The sequence below is a fragment of the Synchiropus splendidus genome, chromosome 7, assembly GCF_027744825.2.
Source record: "Synchiropus splendidus isolate RoL2022-P1 chromosome 7, RoL_Sspl_1.0, whole genome shotgun sequence".
Classification (NCBI taxonomy): Eukaryota; Metazoa; Chordata; class Actinopteri; order Syngnathiformes; family Callionymidae; genus Synchiropus; species Synchiropus splendidus.
The window spans coordinates 12,415,851-12,441,841 of record NC_071340.1 but is presented as its reverse complement, the minus strand read 5'-3'; the positions used below and the strand labels follow the sequence as shown (position 1 = coordinate 12,441,841).

General features: G+C 42.1%; 2 protein-coding genes across 3 annotated transcripts in view; one reads left to right on the top strand and one right to left on the bottom strand.

Annotated features, from left to right (window-relative positions):
• The window catches only part of ntrk2a (neurotrophic tyrosine kinase, receptor, type 2a), a 71,149-nt gene extending 66,630 nt beyond the window's left edge, over window positions 1-4,519 (bottom strand). For both annotated transcript variants that reach the window (XM_053869789.1, XM_053869790.1), the window contains exons 1-2: window positions 4,049-4,519; window positions 1,396-1,470 (exon numbers count right to left, since the gene is read on the bottom strand). In XM_053869789.1, the coding sequence (XP_053725764.1) occupies window positions 1,396-1,470; window positions 4,049-4,311 (338 nt within the window). In that variant the 5' untranslated portion in view covers window positions 4,312-4,519. The remainder of the gene's footprint in view (window positions 1-1,395; window positions 1,471-4,048) is intronic.
• Window positions 4,520-9,683: 5,164 nt separating this feature from the next.
• Window positions 9,684-20,508, top strand: LOC128762624 (solute carrier family 28 member 3-like). Its single transcript, XM_053870987.1, has 17 exons — window positions 9,684-9,760; window positions 9,933-10,036; window positions 10,123-10,223; window positions 11,455-11,644; window positions 12,527-12,671; window positions 12,735-12,848; window positions 12,935-13,012; window positions 13,591-13,671; window positions 13,828-13,908; window positions 13,984-14,109; window positions 14,292-14,422; window positions 15,336-15,504; window positions 15,596-15,793; window positions 15,883-15,964; window positions 18,655-18,753; window positions 19,160-19,274; window positions 19,361-20,508. Exons 1-17 carry the CDS (start codon window positions 9,716-9,718, stop codon window positions 19,476-19,478), a joined length of 1,977 nt encoding a protein of 658 aa, XP_053726962.1. The 5' UTR covers window positions 9,684-9,715; the 3' UTR covers window positions 19,479-20,508.
• Window positions 20,509-25,991: the final 5,483 nt, after the last annotated feature.

Here is a 25,991-nt window from a genome sequence, read left to right as displayed (position 1 = left end):
ATGAGAGACACACACAGACACACAGGCTGATGCCACCCAGGTCCACGGTGCTTTTCATTAACTGAAGTGAACCTGCGTGACATAATGATTATGCATGAAATTGTTGAGCAACTTAATGACCTTGTCAGACTCTAGGAAGCGCTGTGCAAGCCTTCCCTCCCCTGGAATACATGCATGCCATCTATGTTCAAAACCTTTAGCAGTCTCTGATCAGAAAACCAGTGGTGGTGCTTAGAGACCAGACTCCTGACCTGGGGTTCATTCAGATGGAAGCAATCCGCAACTGTGTCTAGTGAAGGAGAATGTTGTCGTTCATCAAAAACATTTCTTTTTTTTTATTTCCCTGGTTTGTGCATCTTGGTGCGTACGAAGGTCACATTGGATCCCAGTACTACAGTGGACCCAGGTCCGACCAAATACGATTATAAATGACACACAACCTGTTTTGAAATTGTCCATCGTTATTGCCCCTCACTCAACTCATGTCAGAGTGTCATAATGCACTGCAGCAGTTGAAGAGAGTCGATTCATCATTACGAATAATGGTGAAAGAATTTGTGACTCCACCTTCAGAAAATCAAACGCATCTTGGGCGTCTTTGTAACATTGTCATATTTTGGAAAATGCTTGACAACTGAACCTTTTTTTTAAATAATCATCTTGGCAGTTCTTTAATAGGAGCCAATCCCAGGATCATCTGGACAGGACACCAGTCCAGCAGGGATCAAATGAATCACACATCTCAATTGTTAGTCATGTTGTTTTCGCTTTTCAGCTGGTTTTGAAATGGGGAACTTTTGGCCTCCTGGCTGGGAGGGTGCAGCACTGATGTTGTGCTCTCCTGTATCTCCACGTACTTTTAATCTATTTGCCCTTCTGGTGAGTCACGAGAGCAGAATACCAAACCAACAAAACAAAGACATTATTTCAGTCTGATAGGAAGGTTCATTGTGACTGGAAGGAATCGCAAATATTGCCAGCTTATATACAGCACTGTATTACTTGAATGAATCATGAAAGGGGGATGCACTGGTGGCCTGTCCAGAGTGTCCCCTTCCTCTCAGTCTGCGCTGCTGGCATGTGCCGCGCCTCCGACTGGCAACACAAAACTGGGATCTAACAGTCGTAACTGTGAGCAGCTAGATGTAGTGGCCAGGAGTATGAAACTTAACATGTCAAACTCAAAGTTTCTAGTGTAGCATTAGCATGATGCATCTTAAAATGCATAAACTGTCCTCCTTTACTCATTTTGCATTTGTGTAAATTGCGTCCAGGCCACGTTAAATGACATGACAGGCCGGATTTGGCCCCCGCTCCTTGAGTTTGACACGTCTTGTTCATGAGGTATCAAAAGATTTTGCTCATTATCGCCACAGCTGGAGAAGACAGACTCACAGGTTCCTGAGATTCTTGTAGTAGTGAAGGTCTTTGTCGCTGATGGAGGAGAAGCTGCTCTGGTTGGCGATGTAGCTGTCAGGAGAAACAAGCGGGTGTCAGATGCATCACAAACACAAATGCTTCAACAAGACAAAGCAAACACAGAGAAGCGATAACGTGACAGAACGCCGCCTCCTCGGTTCTGCCCCGGCTGATGCGAACAAGCTCTGCTTCGGCTGCCACGGCGTGCAGGCACAACTTTTCAGTGATTCACTGTGAGTTTAAGAAAGTGCGATGACTGACGTTTGATAACATGGTGGCCATGACACCTCGGCAAAAGATAAACACTCTGGTGTCGGAAAGTAAAGCGGTTTTATCTGTTCTGAAAATTTTATATGCTGTCATTTCAAGGACATCTTTATCATTATGGAAGAAAATATGATGCAGAAGTCTCTAGAACATTCTGCTCTGTATGTCAGAGATGAGTCAGCAAAAAACAGGAAATCGCTACGATAATGCTGAACAGTGGAGATAAAGCAAATCTTTCAAATCATAGATACAGGGAACCATAGGACTTACTTAAAATGATCTATCTCCACATATAGATGCTACATTATAGTTATTAAATTACATGGTATATATAATATAGTTCCAATATAGTTATTAATCATATATATATGATTAAATCTTAATATAACTTCCCCTTACAGCACTAAATAAATTCATTTATTCAATTTTAAACTACACAACACAAAAAAAGGTTTTAAAAAAATCTCTGGAAATTATCCAGATTATAATCACCATTAATAATACAATAAAAATTTAACTATTAAAAGCATATTTTATTTTAAAACCATTATTGATTTTCATTATTTTATTAAAAATAGTGTTATCATCATCATCTTCATCCTTGGGCATTTCCTGTCAGGGGTTGTCACAGCTGGTCAACCTCCTCCATCTTAACTTAACATGCTCATCCTCCCTGGTCACACCTCTCCTCTTCATGTCCGTCTTGGCACATTCATTAACCTCAGTGGTAGCTTTCGTCTCCTCATCTCTCTCTCGAGCAATCACTCCTCTCCATGTTTCCAAACTATTATTTGACAAAAAAAAAATTCTATGGAGTGTTTGGAGATGGCAAAGATCTAAACTCAGCTACCCATACAGTTAGTAATTAAGTCCTCTGTGAGTTTCAATTTTACTTTTACAAATAATGAAAGGTTAGCTCATGATCTAGTCCACCATGGTCACGTCTAAAGATCAGCACCAAACAGGTCACTATTGATGATCAGAGGGACACAACTTTAGTCAGTGTATTCAAAAGACATTGAGAAATCTCAGTGAAATGTATAATACAAAACAACGATAGATAAGTTTTCTGTCGCCTGTCTTTAAATACATAAGAAAAACATATAGACTATTAAATTGGGTATATTAGTTTTTTATTTGATTATTTGTCTTGTTCTTTTTTTGTGCATAGTTCAAACAACACTAACTCCTATCATCACGTTTACAAATATTTCCTATTTTAAAATGATATGATCGTATGAGAGAGCTCACTTCAATAAAATACACAGCGTATCTGCTCATTTTATTTCCTACTTTTGCGTGAAATGGGTTCAAGTTAGACTAAGATTTGTCCATTTTAGTTAGGCTTGGTTCAATCTTTGACGCTACTTGCGCCGCTTCAATCTGTTTTTCCAGCTGTGGCGTTGGACTTGATAACCTGTCCTCCTTGCAGTTTTTTTGGCAGTAAATTAGGTGGTCGTCGGTGATTCGTCTGTTTACATGAGCCAAGCAACCTGCAGAATGCTTTTCAGCAGCTCTCTCATTTAAACATTGCCCAAGGCCACTGATAAGAGCATTTTTTTTTTAAATCAACAAGGTTTCCTTCTCTCTCCTTTTTTCCTGACGCAGATTGAAGCAGCAGGTTCTGTATTTTCACTTGATAAAAGCATCACAGGAAACATCAGGCTTCACTCCGAATAAACCACCAGAAAGGGAGTGGACTCAGACACTTGACAGATACAATGAAGATTTGCCTCAAATTTGCACAGAATTGCGTTTTTAATTTCCCACGCGGTCCTAAGTAAGAAATAATAATAATAAACTGTATTTTGTGTATTTATAATTTCCATCTAAAGCATGATGTTGGGAATAAACCTCTGTCCTTCTGTGCACCCTCGCGCTCCAGTGTGTTCCCTCCTGTTTCCTCCCACAGTCAAAATACACAGCGGTACATTGCTGCCTCCAATAGGTGTGAGTGGTTGTCTGTCGATGTAAGTGCACCCTGTGATGGACGGACGAGCTGTCCAGGGTGTCCGCTCAGCCTCCACAGTGTAACAAACAGAAGATGATGAATGAGTGAACACCGTCGAGACTTATTTTTATTTCCCTCAGAGGTGAATCAGAGTTCTTCCTTGGAAAGGTCTGACTGCTTCCAGGTGCCTGAGAAATCTGAGGACGCGCGGTCACATGAACGCGCTTGTCCTCGGAGTGGTCTTAGCATATAAAGGGGACATTGATGAACGCGTGAATGTTTTGTTAGAGTCCTCGCCCAGTGACATGACAGATTTTAATTCGTGTGATTCTGCGCTGTTTGGAGATCTCGGGGAGGACAGAGCGGAGTGTGAGTCATGATTTGGGGCTGCTCCTGAGGAGAGACACTTACATGTCGGTGATGTTCTCCATCTCCGCTTCGCTCTGCAGCACCGGGAAAGCGCTTATCCCTCGCTCCGGGTCCACGCACGAGATCCTGGTGCTGCTGCACGAGCACGAGGACGGGCATGCCTCCATGTACAGCCACGGGTCCCCCGAACTCACCGACACCCCGAGCACCAAGACCCACCAGAGGCAGCAGCGGTACGAGCGCCAGCACAGCGACTGTCTCCCCGCCGCAGACAGAGCCCCGCTCCCCGCTCTCCAGGCGCTCATCTCGGCTACCAACTTCGGCTATGTCTCGCTCAGTCAGCCTCCGCGGTCCAGCCCAAAATTGCCAAAAAAATTAAAAAAAAGAAATCAGTAAAATCCAGTTGAGTTAGAAAACGCTGGGATCTGCAATCCTGGTTGTCCTCACACAAATCCGCCACCGTTCACTGACAAGCTCTACGGTGTCAGAGCCCAGCTCCTTCTGAGGACTGGTCCTGTGTGGAAATGCTGCTGCTGCTGAGGTGGGTGGGTGGGTGGAATCAGAAGACTCTGGATGGGAGAACCCCGGAGACTGAGGAGAGAGAGGAGGAGTTGTATCAGCGCGGGTCACAACAGGGTATTGATCCTCCATCTGGGACCTGCTGGAGGGTTTTGATGAAGAGGTGGATGAGGCGGAGGGTGAGCGCTCAAGGGCATCGGTTGGACAGGCGAGGGTTAATGTTTCCATCTGAGGTGATGTCCTTGAATGACAGCAGAAAAAAAAAACGTGACTGACAAAGATTTCTTTATTTAGCCGGCTTCAAAACTGGGCCAGATTCAGACCAGATCCATTGAGTGAGTCAAGAATTCCACCCTGAATTCAACCAGCCTCCACTGTGCACCTGCTGGAATGTGGTTCCAAACATCTGGTTGTCCAAAGACTTAAATTTTCCACCTCCGTATTGGTCCAGCAGACACCACATTTTAACAGCTCTCATATACTAGTTTAATGAGGATTGTCCAAGACTCATCCGATGACTAAAGAACAAACGTAGCACAATAAACTGATCTGATCTTCAGGAAAAAGGGTTTGCTTGTGTTAGCACCTCTGCAGGAAACATACCAAGGTTTATGAGAGACTGAATCATACCCACAGGCATCAAGCGCACATGGTTGAGGGCGGCCTGCTTTGTCGAATCAAGGTGTCCAATGAACTTGGACCCATCATCTACCTGTTTCAACGCCATTTAGTGATGAAAGGAAGGATCAAGGAGCTCTAACTTACAGCTAAATGTGTTATGAGCTCATGATGACTTGCGGTTGTGACAGTCATCTCTAGTGGAGAGAGACTAGCTTAGGCTCGGGTCATGGCACGGACAAGACTCACTCCATCTGAATGCAAAAGGTAAAGAAAACGCACTCAATTTCATACTCAAATGCATAGGTTTAAAAATAAATTTTTATAAAAATGAACTGTGTATCTTGGCTTCTGAGAAAGTTTGAAGCAGCAGTGCCTTTTGCAATGTGAAAACCAGTGTGAATGTGAAACTAAAGGTTGAGAAAATATCATGATCTTGACATAAAGGAATGAGAACATAATATATAATAGAAAAAAATAAAAAAATAAATAATGTTTTGTGCTAATTCTTTGTGGCACTTTGAAGACAGACAAATGTGTTATGTAATTCACATGACTTCATTCACCACACACCAGCAGTTTGGTAGAATGACCTGTCTGTCGCCTTCTACACAGATGTGCCTGACCCTCTACCTTAAGCGACACGTGGAGTCAGGGATTCCCTTGTCAGGCTGGCTGCAAATACGCAGCTGAGGGTGATGGGGAAGTAACAAGCCAGCTGGTTGTAATTGTAACCAGGGTGACAGCCTGTTAACTAGCTGACATAAACCGAGGCACCGTGAACAGAGGGGATCAGGCGCGAGGGCAAACACCAATCATCAAGTCTTTAGCAGGCGAGTACGAGGCAGAACGTCACACCTTATTAAATCATTTGACATAAATTCATAACAGGGCTGTTGGCCAAACTGGATCAATACACTGCAGCAGCCCATCACCCTTCAGAGGGCTGGGACTCTCCTCACAAAGAGCATCTGCGGCTTTAACTGCCACTTCACCTCGGTCCCTCACCTTCTCCGCGTGAGAGATGCCGAGTGACATCATGCGTGAGGGGGAACAGCGCTCCGTCTCCTCCTCTCGTCCCCCTCCTCTCATCCTCCAATGCTTTGTCCCCATGAGCGACTCGAACGTGACGTTGGCGCTGACGCACGGCCGCTGCTGCTGAATAGAGGAGTGTAATTATGGAGTCCTAGTGGCGTCTGAACAAATCTGCCACACAAAATCACAAACCAGGATGTTCGCATTCTGATCAGATCGTCGAGGGCGGACTCATTAAAACGCTGTCCAGCTTGGTTTGCTGAGGGGCAACAGTGTTCTGGGGGTGCTGACAACAAACATGGAGTGCGCAATGGCGAAGGAGAATACAAAAGAAAAGTTCTTTACTGTGCTCTACAGAATGATGTTATTATTGTGTGGTAAATAAACAAGCCTCTTCAGGAGCACTGTGGATGGATGTGGTCGGTGGAGACGGGATCTTGCAGCACCAGTCACATCTCGAAAAACACCCAGAGAGCGCAGACCTCTGCCGAGCTCCACTTTTACCTACTATTACTGACCTACAATTGCATAACATGATATACTTGAAACACCACTGACAGCCATCAAGCAGCAGGTGGTACAAGCATCCCAAGACTTGCTCACATGACACACACAGAAGACGAGAAGAAGAGTTGCAAGAGCTGCAGCTCTGTCCAACACAGGTGGAGATTTATGGATTGGGGACGGAGAACCAGAGGGAGAGACAGGCAGGGTGATGTGAGGTGAGTTTGAAACAGGATGGGAGTAAGATGATGGTGGAGGTGGAGGGTTCTGAGTATTGCAGTATTTTCTGATGGGGATAATTCGGGAGTCAGTTTAATGGGGGTTACTGAAGTGATAGTGTACCAGCAAGGATGATACTAAGAGTCTGAACCTGAGGTGAGGGGGCGACTGAGATGTTATTGATGGAGAGGCAGAGGAAGGGAAGTACAGATATGAAACCAAAAAGAAATTCACTTCATTTCTCTTCTCATTTCTGTTCTGCAGATATTTATCTGAGTTGTGACTCACAAAATGTTGTGCTCCCGACACTGCACTTGTCTAAGGTGCGCCTCATTTTGTAGTCAGTCTTATTATAGTTTTAAATGGAAACCTGTCTCCACACCCTGCTGTTTATACAACCACTAATTTTTAAACATCAGAGCCAGAGACTCTCCTCTAGTGTTACTGAGGGCTGTGACACCTCAAGTCTGACAAACACGATTTGTTGCTGTTTGAGAATTCTGCTGCGGCTCTCTGTCTTACTCCAGCAGAGCATCTTCTCACAGCAGCTCAGGAGGGAAGTCGAGTCACCTGGGACTGCTGGCAGCTGGTGGGTCGGAAAGAAGGATAAAGGACAAACAAGCATACCAAGTCTATTCCACAACTAAATATGAAGTAAATGATAAATGTGTTTAGTTTCCAGTGTCAGTTTACCAGAGTCGAGTTTCCTTTGGGAGCACAAGTGGAATGCACCAAGAGGGCTCAGGTGTTTAACTTCTTTATCTCACTGTTTAAATTCAAATCAAGTGAATTAAAATAATGTGAAATATTGAAATATTGAAAAATACATATTAATGTAAAACTAAGTGAGGAGATGACTTGCATAATATACTAGAAACGGGTGATATTAAAACATAGAGAGAAAACTAAGTAGTTGAAGGGTGATTTCTCACTGTGTGAAGAGTAACATCTCAAATGCTGCGTTGCTCATATCTGAGCTCCTCCGATGGTCAGTATTTAAATGAGCATCACATGCTGCTGAGCCATGAGAGCAGAGAAGGTTCAGCTCATGTTGGCAAAACAAACACTGATTAGACGCTCATCCTGACAACTCGGCACAGTGCTGATGATGTCCTCCAAACGCTATCAGAAACATGATCCTGGACACAATAGGTCACTTCCAGGAGCAAGTCGGTTCTGAACCGAGCAACTTTGGGTGAAATTCACCAGAAGGCTAGAGGGAGAGGAAAAACCATCACATCTGACACAGATGCAGACACAGAAATTCCAGCTAACACGACCAATATTCAATATTCATCACGGAAAATCACTATAAGTACCATAGGAATACTCTGATGCTACAGTTGAAATTGCGTATACAACAGATTAGAGACCACAAACAAACATGGAGATGAGAGGGAAGTGGAGTTCATTTCCTAAATCAGTGGTGGAGTTTAAAGAAACAGTTGTGTATGGCTCTTCTCTGTCTTTCTTCAATTTGAGTTGAATCTCTTATGCGTTATTCTAATGTCGTACCATGGTCTAAAAGCATTCATCAATCATGCAAGACTAGATATTTCTTGGTCACCATTGTTCCATTGTAAGTGGCTAGCTAATACTCATTTTAAAGAGGGTTAAAAAAGAGATTTCATCAGACAGCAACTCACAAGACAGGTTCTTTTCTCAATTTCTCAGTCATTCAATAAGTCTTTACATTCACTTACGTTTCTATTTTATTTTGTAAGGAAGTTTTTCTGAATTAATTTATGTGGCACTTCATGCTAATGTGTTCCAACTGAACTGTTGGGAGTGTTTCAGAAATGATAGTGAAAGTAAAGGGAACGTGAATTTGAATGTGATAGGAAATCTAACAAAAAAATGTGCATGCAATAATGTCATAGATTGTTTTGTCTTGTGCTGGACGTAAATGTATGTGTATGTTTAAAAGGGAAACATATGAATGTATTTTTAAATTAATACAGTAATTCTAATGATTATTTTTTTAATAGTCACCAAAGATGTTAATTGAATGTTTTTAATATTTTAAAATTGTATTAAATATTTTTTTGCAGGGTAAAGTACATTAAATGAACGTTGAGAAAGAAGTCAAGCACCGATTTAAAGTCATGTCAAGGTTTTTTTGTTACGTGTCTGAATCAGTCAGTCTATGAACATTGCAATTTTTGACCACGTTTATTAGGTACCTTACTAATGTTCATACATCTCACGTTGCATAAACACAGATTCTCACTCGTGTATATTTCTAAATTAAGATTGTAATTGAGTTTTGAAAAGGCTGCATACAAAACTTTTTGTTCGTTTTGACATAGTTTTAGCTCATTGGATAATCGTCAAAATGTCAATACTTCATTGTCATGTTTACTAAAATGAGAATGTCGCTTTAGCTGTTCAAACAGCGGCATGTTGATACAGGAGAACTCGTTTTAACCTTATCAGAACGACACGGTTCCCCTGAAGAATGGTGCGTTTACGTCCTCTAGTGGTTACTTTAGGGACACACCACTGATGCTCACAACAGCCAAGATACACGGGCTCAAACGATAAAGCGTTGCATGTATAGAAACTAAAAGACTTCAGTCTAAAAGGAGCATTTCATAGTTCAGCGCTCAGATATGATGAATGCCTTGTTGTCAATGACTGTGTGTTACATTGAGTTCATTCTTCTAAGCGTCAGATCGCTCAGAACGCAGCAGGTAAGTGTTGCGTTAGTTAAAAAACTGAATCGAGCAAATGGGAGACAGTGGGCGGGGTCAAGGCACGTCAGGTGTGTCTTCAAGGTTCACATCCTGAAGTGAAGTGAGAAACTGGCTGAAAATGACTCCCCGGCGAGGACAGTCGAACCGCGCCTTCGAACTTCAGGTACCAATTCAACTTCCACTTCTCTTCTCATAGTCACTTCAGACTTTTCGTCGTGTTTGTTTGGCAAACAAAGACTGGATAGCTGAGTTCGAACACGAGAAGTTTGTGCAGTCAAGAAGATGTTTGCTCTTCAGAGGTCACGCCGTGAGTCTGAACTGCGTGTGTCTGACAGGAAAAAGACCGTGTGAACATTCAAATGGATCATCTCTCTGAGAATGGTGATGATGATGAGGAGGAGGAGGATGCACTGAAAACAGCGAAGAGGCGAAGAAACAGGTGTCTCCTCTGCTTTTTGTTTTATGTTTATCATATTCCCCACCAGTAACAATGGTTCTGTATTGTTTTTGAAACGTTGTCTTCAGTGTTTTGATGGATCTGGAGAAGTGGACTGAGCCGATCCATAGGTTCCTGAGGGACCACAAGGACAAGATCTGGATGACCATATATCTGACTTTAGCGGCAGGTGAACAAAAGATCATTCTCCAGTTACCTGATATTCTCTTCTGACACTCATCCACATGTTAACCCAGGTTATGCCCTAACAGAAGTATGTTTTATTTATTTATTTATTTTTGCTAAAATATGTAAATTTAAATGGATAATCTTCATGAATCTAATATTTAAATATTTATCATCAGGCTTTGACACGAAGTTACTAATAGGCAACGGGACATGTATCTATTTATTTATTTTTTATCTTAAACAGTGTCACTACACTTGTCCTAAAAATCTCTAGAATAATGCAGTGTGCTATTTGTCATACATCCTTTTTTTAATAAATCGTACCAATAAATTACAAAGTCGGGGATTTGAGAAATCTATATCAGGGAAATAGTTGCTATTTTCTCTGCAGTTTCAGTGTCATGCCAGCAGGCTCATGATTTTTGTGGGCCTGTCACAGAGGACAGCAGCACAGCGCTGTTGACTCACTCTCTTCTAAATATATTAGTGTCTAATGTGTTGAATACAATAGAGAATGCAGTCCTTCTGGCTTGCAGCATGTTTGCCTCTACTTCAGTTTAGCTAACACTCGTGGTTTGTATGATCATGGCTGTCGGCACACATCTTCTCTGACAAAGCAAATATACATCTATATCTCTCTCTCACTGGCGTCCACAGTTCTCAGGTGAGGATCAATGGGCGGAAGACAACCATCAGCTATCACAGCCATCTACACCTTTCATCTTTCACACCGACCTCCGGTCACCCCCTCCAACGCTGTACACCGAGTGTGAATGAGATGAATGAGGCGAATCTGTAGATGATGGTGGGATGAGGTTTCATGAAACTGTCTTAATTTTCAGTGTTCAGTAGGTGGCGCTGTTTGTTTAAAATAACAATGTCAAATTTCAAAGCCAAAGATTACTCAGCAGACAGTGCCATCTAGTGGCCCCTCAAAATTAGCCACCATGCACTCTGGTTTCTTCCCACTGTCCCAAAGGCACGAGTGTGTGCTTTCCTTCACTGTGCTCTGTGCTTCCCAGGATGTCCGCTCCCTGTCACCCTAAATGGCTGGGATGGGCTCCACCCATCCATGACAGGCAATAGCAGAAAGAATTGACTTAATTTCCGATTTAATATCTAGAAAAATGTAGAGTATTTTCCTTCTCCTAATCTATTATTAACATGGGAAAAATGAAAAATAGTTTTTGCCATTTCACTATAATCTAATCTAATCTAACATTTCTTCTTAGGATTCATCGCCATAGTTATCACAGCATGTATTTTGAACCTGGAGCGGGCGACCATCCTGCTCGTCCTCACCTTGGTAGCCATCTTCTTCTTAGCCTGGGATTGGTCAATGGAACGTTACGGCGCCAGGATTTGGGAGAAACTGGAGCCCATCAGAGACATTTTCAACAGAAACTGGTTTTGGATCAAATGGTGAGATATTGAACACACACAAAAACCTGTTTTTTTTTTTTGGGTCACAGCACTTGCTTTGGAAGTGAAATGGTAACAGGACTAGTCTATAATGGTGGCTGGTAGTTGTGGCAAGTTGAATTTCTCTCCGTCTCCTGGCAACAGTAAAATCTTCAGACTGAATGGACTTATTGTTTGAGGAATCAGCATGACGGCTGATTTCAAACAGGGCAGTAAAAGCAGTGATGACGGCGCTGCTTGTATAAAGGAAGCATAACTGCTCAAACACAGCACATCTTGTGAAAGTAGGAGACATTTTTTAGAGAGAATGGTTATGATAGATTATTTACTCTGCAATTTAAACTAAATAATTTATATCAATCCAGAACGCGAGCATCCAGTTTTGCTTGAAGACATGTTGTTTTAACTGATAATGACAGCACAAGGGATCAGTGTGTAACGCCTGAGAAAGCCTGAGAAATAGCCAATCGGTGCAGCATAGGAAGACTATGTCTCAGGTGAAACACCGTTGACAGGATGAACATCAAGAGATGTTTAAACACCCAGCCAGAGTACGTCTAAAGAACACCTTGTTATGAAACAAGTGCCTGTGTGAAGAGGCAGCTGATGACTTGTTACGGACCTGGTGACCGCATGGAGACACCATGGGGGCTAGGCTTGCAGGATTCGCTTATGTTGACTTGGATCCACCCAACTATTGCTGCCAAAACCTGAGGACAAACTCCCTGACTCTAGAGAAGCGGGGCCCTCAGATTAAGTTTGAAAAAAAGTGCAGTTTGTTTAAACTGTTGCAGACTACAGTCCATCTGTTTATGAACTCCTACACCTGTCCTGTGCTTGAATGGGTAACTATTTCATTTCACCTCAAACACACACCTCCAGGTTGCTGTGTGTGCTGCTGATCGTGGGCGTTGTGTGCTGGTTAGCTCTGGACACAGCTAAGCAAGGCATCAGACCGATGGTGTCCTTCTGTGGTCTGATTTGCCTCATCTTGTTCATGATGGTCTTCTCAAAACACCCGTTCAAGGTAGGAGCGAGACCCCGACTCGTTTTGTCATCTGCTGTTTAAAGTCTAGCTCGTGTGTTGCAGTGGTCTTGGCGAGCGCTGATATTTGGAGTGCTGCTGCAGTTTGTTTTTGGCCTGCTGATCCTGAGGACAACGTCTGGTATAGTTGCGCTGGAATGGATCGGTGAAAAAGCAGAGGTGCACACACAAGCCGTCGATGCCACATAAATACTTTTTGCTTTTGATCGATATTCAAATCTTTTTGTTCTTTATCCCTTCTGCAGACATTTCTCTCATTTGCAGATGTTGGATCTGAATTTGTGTTTGGAGCAAGTTACGCAGATCACTTCATAATCTTCAAGGTGAGACTGATATTTTTGTGTATAAAACAATCCCTTTTGACTTATAAACTGTGTTGTTGTTTTTTTTAAAAGATGTGTTTACTTATAATTGTGGTTCCTCAGGGAAGCCTTTTAGGCCCCTTTCTAATTCACAATTCCATGTTCATACTGTATAAAAGTGAATTTCATAACCCAAGATCAGTGGATTGTTTAACTGTAGAAAGACAGTCTGTTCATGCAGGGAGGAACAGAGGTTGTACTCCGAGTCTCTCATGAGTCACCAGGCCCTCTCCTCATATCTACAGTAGAGACCAGAAAAGCAAGTTTTGGCATCTGTTTTTCAAGCCAATGCTGGGTTAATAGGTGAAGATCTTTAGCCTTTTAGCTCAGCTCAAGCTTCACCCCGACACACTGTCGCAGAGACCACTTGACTCAAGGATCTTGAAAACTCCTCATGATCCCTCACTCAATGAATTGTCTTCTCTAAGTAAAGATAGGCTTTGTGATGACTATTTTCCTGCATAATAAGTATTAGTTTATAACTGTGAAAAAAACGAAAGAGTGCTTGTATAATTGACATTGGCTGTTGACCTCCTCAGGCGATGCCTATTCTGACATTCATCAGCTCTGTGATCTCAGTCCTCTACCACATCGGCTTCATGCAGTGGCTCATTTGGAAGGTGAGAAAATGGAATAGCCTGCTGCTTCTCTGAACTATGACTTTGAAAACATTCCATACTGGCTGCTATTCTGGCCTTTACAAGTCATTAGTCTGGCTTTATGTGGATTAATTATGATTAGGTTTCAATCATTTTCACTTTTTTTTTCAACGCAAGATTGGATTCCTCATGGCAGTTACCATGGGAACGTCGCCTACAGAATCAATGGCGGCAGCTGGAAACATATTCTTGGGGCAGGTGCACATCTGTTCAGTCAATAGAACAAGCGACACAATCAAGGCGCGGTTTTGTTGACGCCGTCTCTATTTTCAGACCGAGTCCCCTCTGTTGATCCGGCCGTACATGCATCAGCTGACTTGCTCTGAGATCCACGCAGTGATGACAGGAGGCTTCGCCAGCATTGCTGGTTCCATTCTCGGCGCTTTTATCGCTTTTGGGGTGACGGAAAAATACGTTTTTCGGTGTATTGTGTATCAAGAAGTATTGGCATGTAAATCACAAGTACATGAAACGCTGCGTCAAACTTGTCCAGAAGGCCAGGCCCATATGTATTTGAGGGATTCTAAATGTGACTTTGAGTGATTCTGTTGAGGTTTAAAATTGTCTTTTCCTTCTTTCAGGTGGATGCGACACATTTGTTGACAGCCTCCATCATGTCTGCTCCTGCCTCGCTGGCAGTCGCTAAAGTATTTTGGCCAGAAACAGAGACTCCGGTTTATGCAACAAGTCGCGATCTTAAAATGGACAAAGGGTAAAAATCTATCCAGTCGTCGGTGCTTCTCAAACTGATGTCTATATACAGACAGTGTAAATTGAATTTAGCTCAGAGGAATTCTTGATATGTCTGATACATGCCGAAATGACTGGATGAGGAATCAATTTGTTTTTCCAAGAACCCGTCTGGTACCTTCCCTGAGTCCAAATATTCTCACTTTCACTTTGAGTGGCATGTAGAAGGTGTTTGCTCAGTGTCAGCATCAACCGATCATCCGGGCCGTATCAGTATTGATATGTTGATATATATATATATTTTTTTTTTTTTAACGGACAAATAATATGCAAATGAACATCCATATGTTGTGTTTGACTTTATTAGTTTGGGTTTCAGTGCACATTAATATGTTCCAATAACCAATGATCAATGGACCAAGCGTTTCACAATGAAGCCCCACTGGTTTCTGTTTTGTTAGGAAAATAACACAGTGACATGGTGTTCTATTTATTTATTTCTTTATTTATGAAATATAGTGCTGCTGGCAACTACTTAACTTTAGCAGTGTCATAAAACAATCAATGTTAGTTCGCCACCAATCTTAATATCTTCCTCATAGCTGTATATCAAATCCATAGCTCAGAGATCTGAATGAAATACGTCTTTCCGCTCAACAAGTGGCAATTGCAATTTTCTGGATCTGCAATATTTCCTATGATCAATTCTGGAGACAAAATCGTGTTTGTTCCTCTGCTCAGGTACAGATGCTACACCTTCTACTGAGTCAGCATATGTACTGTATTTTTCCAGGATTTGACACAGTCAGTCCCAGTTTTGCGATACAAGTCTGTAGCAACTCCTTCATAGTACATTCTCCCTTGGACTATCCACTGCCAGGCTCTTCTTCCTGTTGATTTAGATGCATCTAAAACTGAGGTTGCTGTCATTGCAGTGAATGCAACAACATTCTGGAGGCGGCCTCGCATGGTGCCAGCTCCTCTGTCAGCCTAATCGCCTCCATCGTGGTCAACCTCATCGCCTTCATTGCGATCTTTGCCTTCGTGGACTCGGTTCTGTCCTGGCTGGGGGGGATGCTGGACTACCCACAGCTCAGCTTTGCAGTTATAATATTTCCATATTCTCATCTTACTACACTGTCCTTTCATTACCACTATTGTCTGTGCTCAAACACGCATTTGTTTGGACCAACAGCTCATCTGCTCCTACGTGTTCCGGCCTCTGGCATTCATGCTGGGAGTCTCCTGGGAGGACAGCGCCATCGTGGCCGAGCTGATCGGCACAAAGACCTTCATCAATGAGTTTGTGGCCTATCAGAAGATGTCGATCTTGATCAAAAACAGGAAGGCGGGTGGCCCTGAATATGTGGAGAACGTCAAGCAGTATATCTCTGTAAGAGGAGCTGTATATGATATTATAAATGAGTCTGTGAGGACATGTTTAACTGCTGCATGTCCCTCTTTTATTCACTCCTCTCGCAGGTTCACTCTGAAACAATAGCAACTTACGCTCTGTGCGGATTCTCCAACTTTGCCTCCTTGGGAATGTCAATTGGAGTCATTTGTGAGTATCGCTTCATCGGGCCAAAATCTTCCCATCCGTCTCATCGTAGTGCAAGATGAAGTTGTTAAACAAAGCAGAGGTCTCTAGCACAATAGCTCGCTGTCCCCGGAGGAAACTGTAGTCCTTGACTTCGGCTAGCACCAGTGGGAGGAAATGTGGAGGGATCCATCTGTTACTGTGGAGCGAGCTCCAGTGGGCGGCGGAGCTGAGTGTTTCATTCAGCGTGAACTGTGATGCCTGAATTTTAGGATGTGTAAATGATCAGCTCATTTCGTTGCATTGACAGAACATATATGGGCTTCTCTGATGAGAGATAGGTGGCGTTTTCAGACGCAACCTAGACAAATCCACTGGTGGATGTTTGATAGACCAGTCAGCTCTCCTGAGTGAGACGGAACAACTAAGTATTTTGGGTCAAGACGGAGTTCAATAGATGAAAGATGTCGGCATGAAGGTTTCTAGAAATACACCCGTTTTTATTTTCTTTTATGGTCAGGTTCGAACCAAAGTTTCATGTGTTGGATTTTTACTTCAGTGTCTGATGAAACCTTGGAGCAAGGCATTAACTGATCAACAGATTTTATCTAATTCACTGGTGCGATTCACCAGTAAGATGTCTGCAGGCAGTGGAGGACACTAGAGTGCCCAAAAGAACAGCCTTGGAGGACAGAAAAAAAATCGATTCGTGAGATTCATGAAGTGGGCTTGGAACATTAGTTTTTTAAATATAAAGTAGTTCAGCTCTTTAGTGGAATTCACCATTATTGGGTCAGCATTTTACAGTGCGTTCATTTCAGTCCCGTGTCTCTCAGTCTGGGTTGAGCAGGCGCAATCCTGGAAAAATAGATATTTTTTTGTTTTTATTCTATAGTTGAAAATTTAAAATTTTATTGAAAATGTGTGGCAGAAGCCAAATAACATTTAAAATGCTTGGCAGAATACCAAATATTACCGAATATGTGGTAATGTCTTTTACTATTTAAAAAATACTGCATTAATAGTGGAGAAGACATTTACATGAATGTGTGAAAGTTAGGTGACTTTTTTTTACATTTTAGACTTCGCTTTTCTAATAATAATAATAATAATAACAGTAATTAGATTAGATGTCCTTTATTTCTTCCACAGTGGAGAAATTCATAATAATAAAACTACAAAATGTTCTATTATATAATAGGCTGATAAGGTAAACAGAAGGCTCCAGATAGTTTGGCTGCACACTCAAACTGAAATTCTATTCCTGCTCTCCAACACTGTAAAACAAATGAAAACTTCAACACTGTATGCAGATTCAGATCACACTTTGACTGAAGCGTCGCCATGATGACGGTCGAAACGTTCGGCTCTTTAATACTTGACAGCATAAACAAGAAAGAAATGATCGAATAAAGAGGAAGCGTGTGAGTCATGTGTCGGAAAGTCTAAATCATTTCCACTTGTGATGAACTGCTCCTGTTCGGTCGCCAGTCGACCAAGCAGGGAGCCGGTGTCGTCACCATTACAATGCGTTTTGATGCGTTTTCGATTTGAAGTGAAAATCCACCGAAGCCGAATGTTGCTTTTTTTGCATTATTCGGTTGAATATATTCGACCACCGAATATTGAGTGCATCCCCAGTTCCGTCATATTTGATGTTGGAGTTGTTTCAATATGTATAACTCCAGCATGGCATATGCCCAGATGACAAGATATAATTCTCACCAAAAACTTTTTTTTTTTCAAAAGTAAAAAGAATAACCTAAAACAACTTCTGTGGCATTGTTGAACTATGTGAACAACACGCCTATTAAAGAGAAAAATATATAGTACCTACATAGTATTTTTTCACAAGTCAAAAAAGGAATAGACACCATTTGCCTGCCGTTGTTGGACCCTGCAAACAACATGCATAAAATATGCAAGTGGGATTTTGTTGCACAGTTCTTTGGCCCCATTTTCCTGGTAAATATAAACGTTTGTCTTGTTGCAACAAGCTGGAAACACTAGTCATAAGTGAATGACTCCAGAGCACAGTGAAACTAAAGGCCCACAACATGTGTATACATGTCCTTGCACTTAACTGCAAAATGCGTAGTATTCAAAATAGTTATTTTTGGTTTTTTTGTCAGGAAAACAAGTATAATTGAAGCTTTTGCCTCCTGTATTGTTCACTGTAATTAGGGCTTGAACCGTTGCTGTGCCTTGCGGCGCCTGCAGTGTAAATGGTGGGTGTGCTTTTTACCTGCAATTGTTCATTTTCGTCGCTCTGGTTGAGAGGATTTGGGTTAATTGTTAGCCACTTTTTAATGGTGTGCTATTAAAACGGTTTAAAAGTGTTGAACGGCCGACGGAAACAAATCTATAAAGCAGAAACGGTCACGTGGTCATGGGACAGAGAGGCAGTGGGATGTGTTGATCACACACTTGTGATGAGAAAAGGCCAAACAAAAGCACCCCGGGGGCTTCCAAAAGTCCAAGAGGGAAACCAACTGTGATAATTTCTGCTCATTATTCATTATTTCACAGTTAATTTCTTCTCTTTTGTGGCCTGCTGCCACTCGTGGCGTTAACAGGCCGATGTTTGAGGGAGATTCAATTTGAATTTCCTTCAGTGCGCTGCTTATTTGGGGCAGCACGATGCTTTGAGATGCTCTGTAACAGCACACACGATGCGTTGTGATAACCAGAAAAGCATGTCTTCTCTTCTCAAGCGGCCATGGCTCCGGAGAGACGAGCGGACATCTCCAGTTGCGGCTTGCGGTCCCTCATCGCTGGCAGCGTGTCTTGCTTCATGACAGCTTGTGTTGCAGGTGACTGTCAAACCCACAAGTTGTTGCTTCCTTTATATATTTCATCTGAGGTTGTTTTAAACCGCCCAATTGGTAAAGATGCTGTGGTGTCATTGATGCGGGCGATGCTGCCAGAAAAGATGATAACTATGGCATTACTCATCTTAATCAGAACACATTCACATGAATATTCAAACACACATGCTCCATTATGGAAAACAGAGACGCTAAGGGAGAATTCAAATTCAAAGATAATCCTTTCTCCATTTTGTTTTGACTGATCTGGAACTATAAGTGTGCAGTTTGGCTGGATAAGATGTAGGAATGATTCAATTGTTATTTAAGATGTATTGGAAATTGGACTGTGGCATGTTTTGACTTGCAGTCCCCTCATTGCTGTTGGAAAGTGACACTTTCTGTTTTCCAGGAATGTTGTACATTCCGAAAATGAACTGTCCCCAGATGTTGATCTCCATGTTCAACAGCAGCAACACCAGCGTCAGCACAGAGATACTCACCTGCTGCACACAGCTGTATGACAGGTGTGTGCAGATGTTTCTGACACTAGTTTCTGTAAATATTTCCAGCGTCACTGACTAAGCCTTGTGCGTTTGTGCTTGACTTGCAGTGTGATCGTGTCCGAGCCGTGGGACATAGTGATTGGAGAGGGATTTACTGACGCCAGCCTGATGACCTGCTGCACACTCACACCCCCCACACACTTCAACTGTAGCTGGGGGCTTTGAATCGCCGCACACATCGGGGTATTGGGAGGATTTTAATAAAGTCTCAATTGTTTTAAACGTAGATGTGAGGAGGAAAGGTCACAACTGCAGGTACAGTTTTAAAGCTGAACATCATGGAGCTTTTCTTGTTACTCTTACATTATGAGGGGCATCAAATATAAAAAAAAAAATCCATGATATTATTTATACATAAATGATATTCTATTATTTGTTGTTGTTATTGACATCATTCAAAAAAGGTATAATGGGGAAAACAGTGGGCTACTATGTATTTAGGCATTCAAATATATAGAATGCACAGTAAAAGAAAATGCTATAATAATTGATATATATTCATATTACCTACAGTTGAAGGATTCCCAGTTTGAATTAATAAATGGTGAAAGACAAATAGGTGTGCAAAAAAAAAGTCAAAAAAATGATATAGCGATATTATAAAAATGAAAGAAGTAATCCAGGGGTACAATGAATGTATTTTAACAATATTAATAAAACAATGACTGAATGAAACAAACACAACAAAAGAAGAGACATGAAGTCTGTATAAGGAGACTGATTTGAATTTCTATATCATAAGAGTGAACTCGAATCGAACCGGACAGTTTAAATCATTTGAAAACTGTCAGGAGACTGTACTATGAAACACATGTCGTGGCTGAGTTCCAGGCTGAGTAACCACATGAGGGCTGGCAGCCATACTACATATATAGATATATAGATATCTATATATATATATTTACTGTGCATGAAAACCCGAAACAGAAGAAGAGCAACAAAGAATATTAGCTGCAGTATTTTGAATGAATTGTATTGGAAGGCTTGCATGTCTGGTCAGGTGACCACTGGATGTCACTGGTGTCTTCTGTATGTGAGTTGATCAGTCATCCTTGAGACAGTGTCCTATGAACGCCTGCCGCGGTTTGACTGACAGTTCATCTGTCGTTATTAATACTAATTACAGGTGGCAGTGTCAGACTCATTCAGAGAAGGCGATGATCATGGCAGAGGTGTGCAGTCACACACACACACACACACACACACAGGCGCTGTCTTCATTAAATCCAGCAGAAGCAAAAGGTCAGATGGCTCCTTCTTTTCGGGCAGGAGGCGAAATCATATGTGTGAATCTCACTCACCCACGGAGAGCGAATATTGGCCCCGGCAGTCACACGCTGACACATGCAGCACATTAAGGCACTGTCGTAACGTGTGGACCCTCTCAAAAAAAATTGGCCACATTTTTAAAGAATTCCAAGTCACTTCAATGCAAGTGTTACGGCGATGCTGATCCAAAATGTTTATTTGCTTCAAAAGATGAACAATTATTATGAGTTTATTATTAATATTATTATTATTATTAGTAGTAGTAGTAGCAGTAGTACTCGCAGTAAGACTTGTTCTAGTGGTACAGCCTCCATTAAATTAGAAATACATGATAGCAACTACTAATATTTGAATCAAGAAACTAGTCACTTGTTTTTTGTTTTAATTCTGATCAGTGCTGCAGCTTCATAGTAATATCTCTTTTGAAAAACGGTCGATGGGGAAGAGCCTCAGTGGAAATTTGGGCTTAACTTAAAACAGGCTGCGTATTGGGACGCTAAGACCACTAGATGTTGGGTTGTCATGTAGCGCCACTCCAGCAGAAGAGAAGAGAATGGAGAGCCGCAGAAAAACGGCTGAAGGACGCCGATGAAGACGCCATCCTTCAGCACTTGAGAGGGAAACACAAAGGATGTGGAGATGATGGAGGTCATGGGCACAAAGGAGACGTGGCGAGACCCAGAGCAAACGGTGGAAAACAGATTTAGCTCCTTGGATGGGCGGATTTACAAGGATTCTTGAAGAATTATTGTGATCATGAACTGTTGAAATGAACGCACTCGAAAATTATTGATTACAATGAGGAGAACGCTTCTAAATAGGCATTAAGTGACCATGGATCCAGGAGCTATGATTGCAGCACATCAGCTTTTGTGCATGGCCAATGTTGTCCCTATTATTGCTTCTGACTATATCAAATTTCCTAGATCCTTGGTGGGGTTTTTTTTCACCATTATCACCAGATTAATCACCAATTGTGCCACAAACACCTGAAGGTGCGGTGTCTCTACAAAAGTCAGTGGAACTACTAAGGTGTTTTTTTGTTCTCCTCCTTGGAAGCTGCCCCTCATCAACTTCTACCGCTTCCTATGGGTGTTGCGGGGGCTGTAGCCACTTCCATGTTGTTTGGGCGAGAGGCACCCTGAACAGGTCTCCTGCCTATCACAGAGACAAACAACCATTCACACACACCTTAGACAATTTAACGCAATCACCCTCTGTTACCGAGGGAAGAAACCGGAGTGCCCTGGGCAAACCTACACAAGCACAGGGAGAACATATCAACTCCACACAGAAAGGACAGAGGCAGCACCAAGGCTTCATGCTTCGACGCTTTCATGGAGCAACCCTTGTACCCTGCACTTTAGACTGAACTGCTACTATAGACCGAATAAAAATCCTGATTCCTGTCATGAGATGCTTCTTTGTATTCCTCTCCTGTTCAGTCAGGTACAGCGCGGTTGTACTCCATTGAAAAGCTTTTCAGTCTGTCTCTAAGGGAGAATCTGGCATCCGCTGTGAGAGGCAAATTTCAGCCATCCGTATCCTGGGTAGGATTTCAACGTGCTGTCGTAGAAATAAGGGTTTGTGTTATCCAGGTGCACAGTGGTTGGGAGGAAGGGGACACTTTTTCTCAATATGAAAGGGATTAAAATTGCTTTGGCATTTGAATTCTGCCTGAGACTTGGAGTAGAGCAGCGAAATATTCATTGAATTAAAGGGGCCATTACCACTCACTGCAGATGCTTAAGGCCCATTCGTGCACCCGTCTGTTTCCACCGATGTTGGTAAATTGTTTTAACAGTTACAGAAATTTTGTCGAGGCAGGGCGACCGGCCATTTCCTCTGACGACGAATGTCTTCTCATGCAGACAAAATACAGAAGAACCCATCTGTTGCTCACTGTTAATGTCAGGGATAAAATAATACACGACAATACAAATAAAACATTCAGAAGTTTGTCTATGGTGCTTTGCTTTTCCGGTGATGTCACTATTCAGCGACAATGAGTTTTTGGAAAACAATTTACAACAAGATGTGTGTTGAACACACAAACAAATAGTAGGATATAGTCACATCGAAGTGTGAGCGAATACATTTGCTACGTTCTTAGATGCAGCATGTGAAGTGTTTTGAAAGTATTTGATGATTCACCTGCACTTTAGTGAGAATAGGCTTTGCTGTTTTATTGTGTGTTCAATATAAACCTTGCTATTATTGGTTTTACAAAATGTGGGGATTCTGAATGTTTTATTTACATTGTTATGTATTTATTTTATCCCAGACACCAACGGCAAGCTTCAAGTTTGGCATTTGTCGACAGCAGAAATGTCCCCACCTCAAGAACATTTCAGTAGCCAAGAAAATAATTTACCGACACTGTCACTGATCATATGCTTCCATGCGTTGTTTGCATTGGTATTGCTGTTCACCAATATATCCACCAGGGAGAGCAGCCCACAGTAAATAAGGGATAACTACAAACTGTTGAAGAAGTATTGATAATGTACCGCCTGCACAGAAGAGCAAAACTGAGGCAGCGTTGTCGGAGAATTTCCGCCATTATTATGTCTTTTTTGTGTCTCATTAGAGCTACGTATTGGGTACTAACAGTAACTCTAACACCATGGTTTGTGCTGATAGTGCTTCATTTGGTCCATAAGCTTTGTGGAAATGTAAATGAAACGGTCGCAGTCCGGAACCTTGTGTAAAGAGAGACGAATGAAGCTTCAAAATCAGTCTTGCAGTATAATCTGGAGACAGAGAAGGGGATGTGTAGTTCGATACACATCTCAATGTATGTCCTGCTCAACATGTGGCGAGCACCTGGAAAGTTGCTGTACTTCCTGAATTGGTGGTGTCATGAATTAAAATTAGAGCAGACACATGTCGAGGAAGAGTTTAAACACACTATTCAGCTGACAAAGCCACCATGAGTCAAGACAAGTTATGATCATCTTCCTCTTGTTTTATGTCTCTTCTGGGAACTGAAGCTTCTTCTGACAACACACTAATGTCCTAAGGAAAAAAAAAAACAAAAAAAACAACAACAACGCTTCAGTGGCTTTATGAGCCAACCTGTGTTTAGCCACATGTGCCCTTCATCATACGCTTCCACCCCTGCTGGGAGCTGAAGCACACACACAGACTGCGCACACTTTCCTGGCACTCACACATCCACTGACCCCCGTGCCACATCACCGTGTCAGTCACTCAAATAAAGACACGCACATATTGTGTGAAGAGCCAGTGGGGGGTCTGGAAGGACAGAGATGGACACACGCTGGGATCAGAGCAGCACTAATTCACATTTCACATGCTTTTCTTTCTTCCCCTCTCGCCAAAATTCACTTTTCCAGCTGATTCTTTAAAATTGTATCCTCAGGAGGAGTTGTTTTTTTTTATATATAAAATATCACAAACAATAGCCCTTCAAAATAAAGGCATCATGAATTGAATCAAGAAATGTGAGGTGTTTTACAGTAATCTAGAATCCTGTTCCTGACTCCTGTCCCTCGCCTGACCCTTCCCGCTTCTTCAATGCATCTTACTGGTTACCAAATATCTCATTACAGTCATTTAGAGAGCGCCCCGCTTCCCTAATAGTCCAGAGGATCTGATGAATATCAAGTGCTGTCTAATTCTCCAAATTAATTCAGGCTTCATGTTGGGGCTATTCCCCACCAAATTGTCACATCTCTCCATCAATTGGGATCATATTGAGAAGAAGCTCCGGAAAAGATGCGGCCAGCCTTCTGCCGCAGTAGAGACGGGGACAATGTGTGTTTATAAAAGCGTATCAAAGGCCCCCCCCCCTCCCATCATGATGTCCCCGATTGCAGACAAACAAGTGTTTTGTATGTTTTCAGCAGTTGGATGGATGGTGTACTTAGTTATCCCTATCAATTGCTTAGATCTCCATGGTGACCGGGCCTAAACAGAAGTGATGGAAAGCTCTTGAGGATACATTAGGGCCTGTTTGTTTGCTTCCTATTGGGGTCTACCCCTTAACAGTCCTTATTCGAAAAAACCTGAGTGAATTTCAAGGATGGTGGTGGAGACGACAGCGGACCCATATCAAAACAATGTATTAATACATGTTGGGTTGTTTTTAAAATATATTCCTGATGCAGCTCTGTCTAAAGCTGCAGTATGAGGGCTGTTTCATACGTCTAGTATGTGTTTTGTGTGTTGTTCCCAGGACTTATCAACATGATCATACGCAAAATACGCAGTCTTTTTTCGTGCAGGTATGAAAGGATCTCTCAAGAGCAGAAGCCTTGAGAGAACCAAACTATGACAGATTGAGGAACACATTAGAAAAGACTACAGCAGAGAGAGAACCTTAAGATAAGAATTTGACTTTTAAAAAGTACAAGAACTATAATAAGTTTAACAAGCAAAAGAGTCGGAGGTACACAAAGGCTAACAGACTACAGGTGGACGGACAGACAGGCAGATGGATGGATGGATGGACGGACGGATGGACGGACAGACATACAGACACAGATAGATAGATAGATAGATAGATAGATAGATAGATAGATAGATAGATAGATAGATAGATAGATAGATAGATAGAAAGATCTCAACTATCCACACTCACATTTAACTCAGTAGATCATAGAACCTATATTTTTCAACATCAAATTGTCAGTGAGAAGATCCGTTCAAAATGATCGGACTGCTATTAACGGCGATGCTTGGAAACCAACATGCATTTGTGTTTTGAATAAGGAAAATTGAGGTAATGTATTCTAATGGAGGAGCAACAGTTAGCAGCAGGCCAGACTGTTTCTGATGGTGCGGACTTAATAACGTCCCCACAGACTTCCGTGATTTCTTGGGGCAGAATGAGTGGGCATAAATTAATTCATTATTTTGATTGTTTTGATCATTCCGGCTTGATTTATTCCTGCTCCTCTGGGAAGGTGTATGTGTGCGCATGAAAAACATCTCCCAGTGCAATCACGGAGGAGGAAAGATTTTTTTAAAAACTGAGGTCGCGCTGTCAAAAATAGCAAGCCATAACAGAGAAATACAAAAGCATGTGACAGAAGTGGAAGCAGATTTTTCACACACCTGCCGATCACACACCGTGGCTCCACTCGGGTGAGAAAACGCTGCAGTCACTCTCAGATGTGAGGCACTCTGAGCTAACAGAGGGAGAATAGGTCGATCTTTAGAGCAAGAGTGGCACGGCACATAAGAAATCTTCTATAATAACGAATGTAAACTATATTTTTACATGCATTTTATTGTCACTCGGTTACACTCAAAACATGGCAGCGTTTCTAGTTATAATTTGCTCATTGTGGATTTTCCTGGATTGAGCTACAGCGAGAGGGAAGCTTGGTGATGCATCTATAAAATGGGGCCATTTTAGATGACCCCATAATAAGGATTCAG